At 24.3% G+C, this 11,438-nt stretch overlaps 3 protein-coding genes across 5 annotated transcripts; 2 read left to right on the plus strand and 1 right to left on the minus strand.

Moving 5' to 3' along the window:
• The first annotated feature begins 182 nt into the window (after positions 1-182).
• LOC107994183 (uncharacterized) lies at positions 183-6,105 on the plus strand. The gene is made up of 7 exons (XM_017050970.3): positions 183-750; positions 1,455-2,105; positions 2,360-3,534; positions 3,627-3,697; positions 3,779-3,977; positions 4,077-4,307; positions 4,514-6,105. The coding sequence occupies exons 1-7, from the start codon at positions 183-185 to the stop codon at positions 5,555-5,557; spliced, it is 3,939 nt and encodes a 1,312-aa protein (XP_016906459.2). The 3' UTR covers positions 5,558-6,105.
• Positions 6,106-6,518: 413 nt separating this feature from the next.
• Positions 6,519-9,490, minus strand: LOC114577014 (glutathione S-transferase theta-3-like). Of its 2 annotated transcripts, none has more exons than XM_062076373.1 (5): positions 9,392-9,490; positions 8,173-8,458; positions 7,326-7,476; positions 6,992-7,172; positions 6,519-6,756 (listed from the first exon to the last, which is right to left on the minus strand). In XM_062076373.1, exons 2-5 carry the CDS (start codon positions 8,370-8,372, stop codon positions 6,599-6,601), a joined length of 690 nt encoding a protein of 229 aa, XP_061932357.1. In that variant the 5' UTR covers positions 8,373-8,458; positions 9,392-9,490; the 3' UTR covers positions 6,519-6,598. The 2 variants fall into 2 exon arrangements, with proteins under 2 accessions (XP_061932357.1, XP_061932356.1); XM_062076372.1 differs by lacking the exon at positions 9,392-9,490 and adding an exon at positions 9,218-9,354.
• On the plus strand, positions 9,169-11,412 carry LOC107994090 (protein rogdi). Of its 2 annotated transcripts, none has more exons than XM_017050851.3 (6): positions 9,169-9,310; positions 10,033-10,104; positions 10,191-10,325; positions 10,454-10,732; positions 10,961-11,170; positions 11,231-11,412. In XM_017050851.3, exons 1-6 carry the CDS (start codon positions 9,275-9,277, stop codon positions 11,297-11,299), a joined length of 801 nt encoding a protein of 266 aa, XP_016906340.1. In that variant the 5' UTR covers positions 9,169-9,274; the 3' UTR covers positions 11,300-11,412. The 2 variants fall into 2 exon arrangements, with proteins under 2 accessions (XP_016906340.1, XP_028520768.1); XM_028664967.2 differs by lacking the exon at positions 9,169-9,310 and adding an exon at positions 9,463-9,514.
• The last annotated feature ends 26 nt before the right edge of the window (positions 11,413-11,438 follow it).

An 11,438-nucleotide genomic window follows, 5' to 3' on the forward strand; every position in this document is an offset into this window, starting at 1 on the left:
TCACATTAAATAAGAACATCATTTTATTCATATAAAACATACTCATCCAAGAGTCGAATATATTTAAAAAGTAATCATTAATCTGTCTCATATCGACTTAAATAATCGATACGAAGGACGTATCCCTCTTGTTCTGTCACGAACAAACCACTATTACTTCCACTATACTTTGAAGAAAGAAAATGAAAGAACTTGATAGTTATCAATCGAATAACTCACCGAAAAAACAAAGAGAAAGATCGAAGAAGCAGAAATCTACGTATAAATTATTCACAAAGGACTGCTGGCCAAAGGTAATGATATCTCGCGATAATATCGTTTACAAGAAGATCAAAGATTCCTCCAGAAGTTCAAGTTTGTCATTTATCGAAGAATCTTCGAGTGATTCCCGTGGCAAAGAAGAAAAAAACAGCTGTGAACATTTGTATTGCGAAAACGGGACGAATTTCGAGGAGGAACAAGATGTTTGTCTAATTAGTAGTTCCAGCGAAATTCAAAAAAGTTTCGAACTACGTGATATTTTGAGAAAAATCAGAAAGAATTCGAAACCTGATGGATTGATCGAAAGTGAATTCGGTTGTTTGCCGAGAGATAAGTATGATCAGCAGAGGCCCATTTTCGTTGATCTAACGACCGATGAGAAGAACACGTGGAAACAAACAATTTTGAAGCAATTCTGCGATGTGAAGACGAGCACATTTAATGAAATGGAAAACGGAAACGAGAAGTGTTCTACAGGCGTTGTGCTAGGTACAAAAGATTAGTAATATCAATCAGATTGAAGAATTTATTAATTGATCAATTATTTGATTAATTTGACGATAATTAAATCTACTTTAAAGAGGGAGATACTTATTTAAAAAAAATTGTTTTATTTATGAAATATAATATCTTTTTTAAAATTTAATATATATTATACGTGATGAATATCAATAAATTTTTCTGAACATTTCAAATATGCATTTACTATCCGAGAGATATTAAAATGAAGATGCAAAAGCTTATTTTCAATTTGTTTTTTTAAAAAAAAATGAAGATACGTGGATATAAAACATTGCAATTTGAAAATTAAAAATTAATATAATGAATAATGATAATGAATAATTAAGTTTAAGTTTCTTCATAAAATCGATAAATAAATGTCTTCCCTTACTAAATATATATTTAAATATCGTAATTATTATTTCTTAGTAATAATATTAATAATAATAAACACTATACGAAATTTAAAAAATTTATTATAAAAAATAAATAAATTATTATTTATATTTTTAATCTTCACACGTTTATTGATCTAATTTCTTTACGAATCAAAATTTATTTAAATTTCTTATGAAATCATAGAATACCTGCATATTATAAACATTTTATTTTTCTTTCCTTGCACTTCTTTTATTAATTATTAGATATCAGAAAGTTTTGCTTCCCTTGCACTACTTCTCATTGTATTCCAGAACCTCGAATTATAATAGCAGATAGTTCAAGTAAATTAAATTACAATGGAAATGGCAGCTTAGCAACTGCTTTACGAGATCGTGGACCATGTATGATACCAGTACAACCGAATCGTTCATTACCTATTCGTCCAGCACCATCAGTGCCTACGAGATTCTTTCGTAAGGATTATTCGTCATCGTTCGTGTTACCAAAATCTAGCAGCGCAGACATAGAGGAAATAGAATCTGTAAAACCAATCGGTACGTTGTTAAACGAGGAACTTCATAAGGAAGGAAATATTAATTGCGAAGAGCGAATAGCATCGAAAGATTATGTGAGCTCAATGAATTACGTTGTTCCTCAAATTTCAAGTGTTGGAAGTCTGAGTATGATAACGAGGAGAAATAATAACGACATGGAACACGAGAAGGATAATGTTAAAGAAAATAGAAAGAAGAAGAGATCGCAAGGAGGGAATTCTAGCCAAGGTGGAGAGGATAATGTGGAAAGTTCGATCAAAGAGTTTTTGACTAATTTCTGCGGATCGAACGCGGCTGAAGGAATACAGAATTTATGCACCGATAAATGTGTCAAAGCTACTTCGACGACGAAAGAAAATAGTGGTAATAAAGTGCCTCCATTGAGACTGAAAAAAGTTGTGCATACAGGTAACATAACAGTGATTGATAACGATTAGAAAACTTTTATATTTTACGATCTTTCGTATAATTTCATTAAAAAAGAAAAACAATTTTAAAAATAAAAATTGAAAATCACTTTTAATTTGATATATTAAAATTCACAATAATGTTGTTGTAAAATTGTAATTTTTTTTTCTTCTTTTTTTTTTTATTATACTATTCATGATCTTATATAAACACATTAAAATTGAAATAAGTAAATATTACATATCTGGCAACAGAGATGGAGGGATACGACAATTCTCGAATCATTCCGGGATCAGAACGCGAGTCAAATTATAGAATCATCACAGACACGACATCTGAATCGCCAACAAGTCCAAATCCTAATTGGAATGATATGCTTTATGAAAAAGACACAAATCTAGCATCTTTAAGTAGCGATAGCTACAAGCTGAAATATCGGCGGAATAGATTGAAACAGAAGCTTCGCGAACTACGTGGCAAAGCCTCGGAGTTAGCCAAGGAAATGGCAAACGACTCGAATAATCAGCAAAGTACCAGACTGAGGCAGGTGATGAATCGTTACGAGAAGCAAATAGAAAATCTGTCGAAGTTGCATGGCAAACTGTCCGCAGCGCTTTCAGTTTCGAGGGAAGTGATCGATGTAAATGAGGATAGTATTAATACTAGTGATAACAAATATCCGTGTATGAATTTGAACGAGAGAAGTTCAGACATGGATATTTCAGTGAACAACATTTCTCCAACGTCGTCACCCGAGCCGCCAAAATTGTCACCACGATCATCTTTGGATTGTATATTGCCGGAAGAAATTCGAAATAGCCCACCAATTTTGCCGAGGGTGTGTCTAACTGTACCATCGAATCAAGATTCGGTGGAGGAGGAGCTACAAGTCGCAGAGAAGAAAGTTTGGCCTATTGACGAAGAGTTGATGAAGCCAACGTTTTCTATGGATCCTCTTCAGGCTGATTCTGTAGACAAAGATCCTTCGGATCTTGAAAAACACGCACGAACTCCGCCTATGGGGAACAATATCAACGTTGATATTGAAAATTCAGATCGTGATGTCGATAAAAAAACATTAAATAATTGTAAAAACATTCCTCAATTTCCAAAGAATAATCGTGTGACTCAAGAAAAAAAAGACGAAAGGAGTAAATCGATGGAAGGATTCTCTCAATGTCGTCTTGTAACACAGGAATCAGAAAAGATCAAATGTCTTGAATTTTCTGATACCGGACCGATAATAAGTTCGATAACCAGTTGTGTAGATGTACCGACATCTGTTCAAGAGAATGAGACGTTCGAGATAATGCCTGACAAACAACCTTCTCCATCAAGAAAGCATATATTACAATCTAATTTTTATGAATCCAATCAAGAGGAAGTTTTATTTTCGAAAATCCGTCAAGGTCCTCTAAATGCGCAAAAGGTTTGTAAAAAATAATCATATTAATACACATAATAACACAATGAAGAGAAAGAAATTTTGAAAAAAAAAAATGTTGTTTGAATTTGTTTCAGGTTTCATCAAGTTCCGTTCAACAAACTCAATTTGATATTCCACGGACAGTATTAAATCAGAAATATTCTACGTAAGTTTATTAAAAAAAAAAAAATATTTTATTATGCAAACTTTTATATTTTACATATATGAATATTTATATGAATAGCAGATTACGACAAAATTATAAAGGAGAAGAAATTCCGATTGATTCTGTACAAAGGAATGGCGGAAATCATTCTATAACTGAACAGTTTCCGACTCTTGGTAACTGGTTGGCCCGAATATCAAAAAAACAAGCTTCAATAAGCAAATCCAAATTACAAACCTCAGGAAATGCCTCATTTACAACAGCAGAGAATACTACAAGAGTAAGAATTATTTTTTTTTTATCATTTATTTTATTATAATTTTTTAATATTCTTTGAAATTTTTCGAATTTATTCTCATAATTTTATAACATACCGTAGCAAGTTTCTGGGACCGAAATACCAAAAATGATAGGTCCTAATATAAATAACAATATAATGAATGTAGCATCTCAACGTAATGCAGAAAAATTGCAATGCCATCATCAACCACAACAATTACATATTGGAACATCTGTAACTCTTTCACAACCTATCGCAGCAGTTCCACCTTTACGCCCTGGTATTTGTCCGCCAATTTCTATGACACAATTTTATCCAAACAATTATACAGTAAGTAAAATTAAAATAAATGCATTTTAATTATTTTTTGACAAATTAAAAATCTTTCAAATCTTTTAAATTATATAATTAATAGATTAAAATATATATAATTGTTTGTAAATTGATACAGTTTATAAATATTCATTAAAAAGAATTAAATAAGTATTTTTATAACACTATATAATTATATAATTATATAAATTTTTTAATTATAGATTGATCCTTACAATACTGCTACCTTAAGTTATCAACCAACAATTTGTCCTTATGGTACTTATCCATATCATCCGCGTTTACATTCGAGTTCTTTACCAGGGTATCATTTTCCTATACAAGAAAATCTACGATCAATGCAACATATGGATAAACGTTTTCCTTTGATACAAGATCCAATTGTGAGATATTCCTCTCCATCGACAAACACTTTACAACATTCGAATAATTTGGAATTTGATCGTCTTCGAGGAAACTCTACTACTAATAACATTGCCACTTCAACCTGTTTACCATCGTTGTTTTTATCATCACCATCTTTATCTTCTTCGCATCAGACTCTGGCTCGAAATCCTCTAATCGGATATTCAACAAATAATCAATTTTCTCGTAATAGAATGATCCCGGATGTTGTTGCTGCTGCTGCAGCCGCTGCTGTTGCCGCTGCTGCTTCTTTTGATAGACAACGCGATACATTAACTTACAATAGAACTGATACAGATACATTATCGACTGCTGGCATTACAAATATAATTGATACAGAATCGCCTCACGTATCAAATGGCGCCAAATCAATTAATCGCGATGTGACTAATCAAACTCAAGATAATAATTTTAACGAAGAAAATCATGAAAATACAAAGTATCAACAAATGCAAAATTTTCTATTTGATCGATTAGGACTCGTAAAAAATACAGACAATTTTGCACAAACAAATTCAGCTATTGATTCTCAAACAATGACGTCTATTATTCCTCCAGCATCGTATCGGATGCCATTAATCTCATCACATGCTCAATTATCAAAAAATGTATCAACAAATGAACCTAGAGATTGCGAAACACCACATCTTGGTAAAATGAATCGTAGTCCAAATAGTTTGCATAATTTTACGTGTTCGAATTGTGGTATTATCGGGCCAAAATTTAAATGCTTAGGATGTGAAATGGCATTTTATTGTGATGAACGATGCCAAGAAAAACATTGGTATATTCACGTTCAAAGATGTCCCAAAAAAATGCCAAAATTAAAAAAACTCACTTAAAATTATTATTTAGCATAAAAAATATTTTATAATACTAAGTTTATAATATTAAATATAATATTAAAGACTATAGATAATAAATATTAATTAATGACAATAATATTATTGTGATTTTAGCTTTAATAATATGTTTAACAAAAAAAGATATGAATGTTCAAGATTTTACTTTTGTAATAAATTGCTCGAAGAACAATTGCGTAACCAAAACTTTTTTTGAAACTATTTATATAAATATGAAAATTTAATAAATTTTCACTTATTAATAATTAAAAATGATAAACAAAGTTCTCTTTTTGTATTTTTACCATTTTGCAAAACTTCTTATTAATACATTTTTATATTATATTTATATTATTATGTAAAAATTATTTATTTAATTATTTACATTATATTTATATTTTTTTATGTATTTAACAATCTATACAACTTGATTGAATTAAATTTCAATTAAAAAAAAAATATTGTTATTTATTTATATAATTATTTAAAAATATAATTGCATAATAAATAAAAATATAAATGAATTTAAAATAAAATATAAATCATCATATCCGTTCTATTGTTTAAAACCCTTATCTTTTCACTATATATGTATACAAATTTAAAATTTAAACGATCATATGAATATAGTATAATATAATAACTTCTTAAGCACAAATAAAAACAATTATTACAAACATATATATATATATATAAAAATTTATAAAATTAAAGTTCATTTATATATAATTGTGCTGTATTCATTTCACGTATCAGAATCAGTATTAGTTATTATATTTTTAGTTATATTATATTATATTATATTATATTATATTATTAGTTATTATATTTATATATAATATTTTATATATCATTATACTCAAATGATATAAATCTTTATGTAAATGATACTGTTAAATGAAATATAAATTAAATATAAAAAAATATAAAATATAAAAATATAAAATATAAATAAAAAAAATGAAAATATTAAAAATATTATATTGTATAAAATCAATTAAATTCTTATACCCATCTTATACATATATGATGATTAAAATCTTAAATCTTGCTCTTTAATATATCTTGTTTTGTCTTAGTTGCAAGTTTGTTTAAAAATATATGTGCTTCTTGATAATAAGGACTTGTTTTATTTTCAACACATTTCATCCATGCAGCTATACGAGGTCGATTTTCTTGAGGATTATATCCAACTATTCCTATAATCAACAATTATTTCTTAAATTTATATTGTATTTAAAAATTTTTTTTTTAACAATTATTATTTCTTTACATTATAATAAATGATGAAATATTGAAATATTATATATATAATGTATGAATTTTTTTATTTACAATCTATAATAATGTATATATAAATTAATTAAACATTATCTCAGATAATCTTTTCTATTTTTACTATTACTTTTAACAAATATATGTATTATTACTTACGAACTTGCTCCAATTCACATGCTCCAAGAATATCAGCAATACTAATTTCAGAACCAGTTAAAAAAATTTTGTCTTTTAACCAAACATTTTCTAAAACATCAAGTATTTCAATCATATTTTTTTCATATTTCATAATTTTTTCTTGTGTCACTGGTTGTCCATTTAATTTTGGCATCAAATACTATAAAAAAAAATTAATTTTCAATGAAAAAATACTAGCATAAAATTTGTATACTTAAACTAATATATATAATTATTTAAATTTGAAAGAATATAAAATTTCTAACATCATTTTATATATTACTTATATATATATATATAAAAATATTCTTACCTTCATAGAAAAATACATACTACAATGTAGTCTGGTATTTAAATGATGCCATTCAAGATATTCATCAACTCTAAGTTGAAGTTTTGAGTCTTTAGGATACCAATGATCAGCTACCTTAAATTCTCTACAGATATATCTCAAAATTGCAACACTGTAAAATTCAATATTTTTTTAAATTTTAAAATAAATTATAAAATTATTTAAATTTATAATTTATAAATTTTTTTAATTATAATTTAAAAATAATTAATGGTTTTATAAAAATTAAAATAAAAACAAATAAAATTAAAAAATAAAATTAAAATAAAGTATTATAATAAAAAATTAATTTTATATGATATTGATATATAAATAAATTTTATTATAAATAATATTTTTTATAATGTTAATGCTAATATTTTATTTTTAAAAAATTATTTTATATTCTATTCTATAATATTCTATTATTATTTATTTCATTACTCAAAAATTAAAGATAAAAAATTATCATAAAATATTAATAATAAGTTATCAGCATAATAATAATATATATAATATAAAAATTATAAAATAGTAATTCTATTTCTTATGTAAGCTAGAAATATTAATTTATAATTTTAATTTATTTTATTAAGTTTAATTTATTTTCATACTTTTTAAAATATTAAACATAATTTATATTTCTTTTAATACAATAATAATGATAATCTTAATAAAAAATAAAATAAGCCATTATATTTGTATAAATATATACAAATATATAATTATGAATTATAATTTATATTTAACTAAGAATTAAATTTATTTATAATAATTTTTATTATAATTTGTTATTAATTATAATATATATTATATAAAATAATTATACCTTTCTATCATATTAAAATCATTGTGTTCAATAGCTGGTACTTTTTGAAAGGGATGAATATTTTGATACTTTGATATAAATTGTTCACCTTTTGCTAAATTTATTAATTTTGCTTCAAATGGTATATCACAAATTTTTAAAAATATATAAAGTGTTCTACTTGGTTGTGATAATAAATCATAATACAATTTAAGACTCATGATTCTTTGTAGAAAATTAAATTTATAAAGATAATTTTATAATTATATAAAAAATATTATAAAACTGAATAAAATAAAATAAATTCCTGAAAATGATATAAAAATTCAAATATTTATATAAAACTTTGTCAAAAAAATTATTTTATATAAATTTTACTTATAATAAATATAATATAATAAATATACATAATAAATAAAAAAATATTCTTTTTTCCTATTTAATAAATTTTATTATTTTATAAAATATATATCTTATTTGAAATTTAAGATTGTTAATATATATCAGTTATATATATTTAATATTTCTATACTCATATTATACATATATTTATAATTTTAAAATATTCTTTTAATATAATAAAATTTTTATACTATATAAATATATAAATATATAGAAATATGAATATATAATATGAATATATAAATATGAATATATAAAATATATTAATATATTAAGTGTATAAAAAATAATATAATTGATTTTGATACTGATTTACATATTTAAAAATCATATATTATGAACTTGATTATAAGATATATAAAAAGTTATATAACAAGATATTTTTTATGTAAAGTGATACAGGTGTTTTATTTATATTCGTTGATATTTATTTATCAATAAGTCAATTTCTTTAATTACTAATTCTAGAATGAAAAAATATCTTATAATGATAACGATTTATCTATTTCAGATTGCAAAATTTCACATCAGAGTAGATGATCAGATTTATCTCCTGTCTTTAATGTGACGATAATCTTTGATTGCGGAATGAGTGACAAATGAAATACATGAAGAAAAAAATAGAAATTAATGAAAAAAACTTAAAGATTAGGCACATATGTACTTAGAACGTTGTAATTTGTAACTAGGAAACAACTGGAACTATCATCCGATAGAGAAAATGGCTGACTGCGAGAAGGAGGAGGCTCACAATCTCGTAAGCTATTTGCCTTTGTCTACCGTTTATCTAATCACTTAGACGACCTCATCGTCTCGCGGTTTGTGATAATAGTGTTACCTTATCTATCGTCGAACTAATCAATTTATTCTTGCTGTTCTTGTTAAAACATGCTGTTTGTGGTTATGTTCGTGCCAATGAATTTTAATATCACGTTTATTTCTTATTTACATATATAAATATGTAATTTAATAGTTCTATTTCAAAAATTTAAAAGTTATATATATATATATATAACATAATATATATAATAAATATATTTTAATAAATTACATAATTATAAAATATCAAAATTTTTACAAAATATTAATTTACTCAAACATATAGATATTTGCAAGATAAATTTTATAACACACAAAATTTAAATGAAAACTTGAAGTATAAAAGAAAGTATAAAATAAAATATTAATTCTTATAATATTTTCATATATAATAATTAAAGAATATTTATTAATAAAATATAAATTATTTATATTATTATCATAAATGACAATTGTATTAACATTTATATAATTTTTAAATTTATCTTATCATCTTATAATAACAAATAAAAAAAACTAATAATTTAAAATTTATATACATGATATATTCTTTATAATATATGTACATAAATTAATACATAAATTACATAAATTAAATGTTAATTAATTTACTGAATTAATGTTTATGTCATCTTATATATAAAATATATAATTTTTTAGCAAATGGAATTTGAATGGGTACTTCATGAAGAAGTTCATTCTTCATTATCGCAATTAAGAAATATTTTAATGGTATGTTAAAGAAATATAACTGGAATTATTAATAAAATAATTAAACAATTTATATTTTTTATTAATTATTTTATTTGATACTGCAGGAATGTGCACAAAGATTTCCATTAGCATTATTTGGCAATGATCAACATAATAAAACGGACAGATTTGTATTTGCTGCACCACATGATCAAGTAAAATGTGTAGCTGTTTTAACCGGTGACAGTATTACAAATGCAGTAAGTATAAATTATTTTTCTATTTTGTAACTAATATTATTTAATATTAATATAATTATTATTATATTGTATAGTAATTAATTAATACAATTAATTATATTTCATAATTTAAAAAAATATATTTATAGGAAGTTAATTTTAAAATACAACGTCAGCAAAATATTAATATGAGGACAAGTATACAAACAGAACATCCTTGGAAATTACAACAAATACAAGATGCTGCTAATCATTTACAACAAGCAATTGCTCACATAGATAATGTTGATCGACATTATCCTTTTAAAACATCTGATGAAGTTATGCATGTATTAGGAAATATTCTTGGTTGTCTTCAACGCAGTCGTACTAGTTTAATTGTTCCTAGAAAGAAAACCATTGATGATCTGATTAAAAGTCGTAATATGGTGAGTGAATGTTTTTAGTAAATATTATAATGATTAATTACAGTGTGATATTTCAAGTATTTATTATCATTTTTAAATACATAAAAATGATTAAATAATATAAAACATTTGGAACAAATAAAATACAAATTTTATTTCAAAATTTTCAAAAAATTATACTCAATATTAATTTTAATTATAAGATATTTATATAATTCATATATCATAAATTGAATTTTTTTATTGCAGAAATCATTAAATCCTAATCTTCCAGAGAATTTGGCTATTAGTTTTTATATCCAAAGTTATAAATTAGTTTTAGCAATATATCAATTGGAAAATGCACATGGAAGTGTTAAATATGAAACACAGCAAGCAGAATGTAGTGTTCCATGGTTAAATGATGCTTTAGTATTGCTTACTATAGCATTACAACTTTGCCAACGATTAAAAGATAAGGTTAGTTTATTTATGTTTTTTGATATAATATTAAATCTTCTTATTTATCATATTTTTTAGATTTGTGTTTTTTCCCAATACAAAGATTTTACAGTTGGTTCTCATGTTCCTTCTACAGTGAGTTGGTAATAAAAATATATTTAAATAATCATTAATGTAAAAACTAGTTCTATATATATATTAGAATATCTCATTTAATGCTCTGGTAGCATTTTTAATAAATTTCGTTTTTATAAATGAAATTTCGTTCTGGAAACATTAATATTAA

Source organism: Apis cerana, linkage group LG6, assembly GCF_029169275.1.
Source record: "Apis cerana isolate GH-2021 linkage group LG6, AcerK_1.0, whole genome shotgun sequence".
Classification (NCBI taxonomy): domain Eukaryota; kingdom Metazoa; phylum Arthropoda; class Insecta; order Hymenoptera; family Apidae; genus Apis; species Apis cerana.

Bases quoted from the DNA above. Each gene is read 5' to 3' on its own strand.
- LOC107994183 (XM_017050970.3), top strand. From the start codon at position 183: ATGAAAGAACTTGATAGTTATCAATCGAATAACTCACCGAAAAAACAA. The intron at 3,698-3,778 runs GTAAGTTTATTA...TATGAATAGCAG, and splicing joins TTAAATCAGAAATATTCTAC to ATTACGACAAAATTATAAAG. The intron at 3,978-4,076 runs GTAAGAATTATT...AACATACCGTAG, and splicing joins CAGCAGAGAATACTACAAGA to CAAGTTTCTGGGACCGAAAT.
- LOC114577014 (XM_062076373.1), bottom strand. From the start codon at position 8,372: ATGAGTCTTAAATTGTATTATGATTTATTATCACAACCAAGTAGAACA. The intron at 7,173-7,325 runs GTAAGAATATTT...TTTTTTTTATAG, and splicing joins GTATGTATTTTTCTATGAAG to TATTTGATGCCAAAATTAAA. The intron at 6,757-6,991 runs GTAAGTAATAAT...TGTTGATTATAG, and splicing joins ATGTGAATTGGAGCAAGTTC to GAATAGTTGGATATAATCCT.
- LOC107994090 (XM_017050851.3), top strand. From the start codon at position 9,275: ATGGCTGACTGCGAGAAGGAGGAGGCTCACAATCTC. The intron at 9,311-10,032 runs GTAAGCTATTTG...ATAATTTTTTAG, and splicing joins AGGAGGAGGCTCACAATCTC to CAAATGGAATTTGAATGGGT. The intron at 11,171-11,230 runs GTTAGTTTATTT...CATATTTTTTAG, and splicing joins GCCAACGATTAAAAGATAAG to ATTTGTGTTTTTTCCCAATA.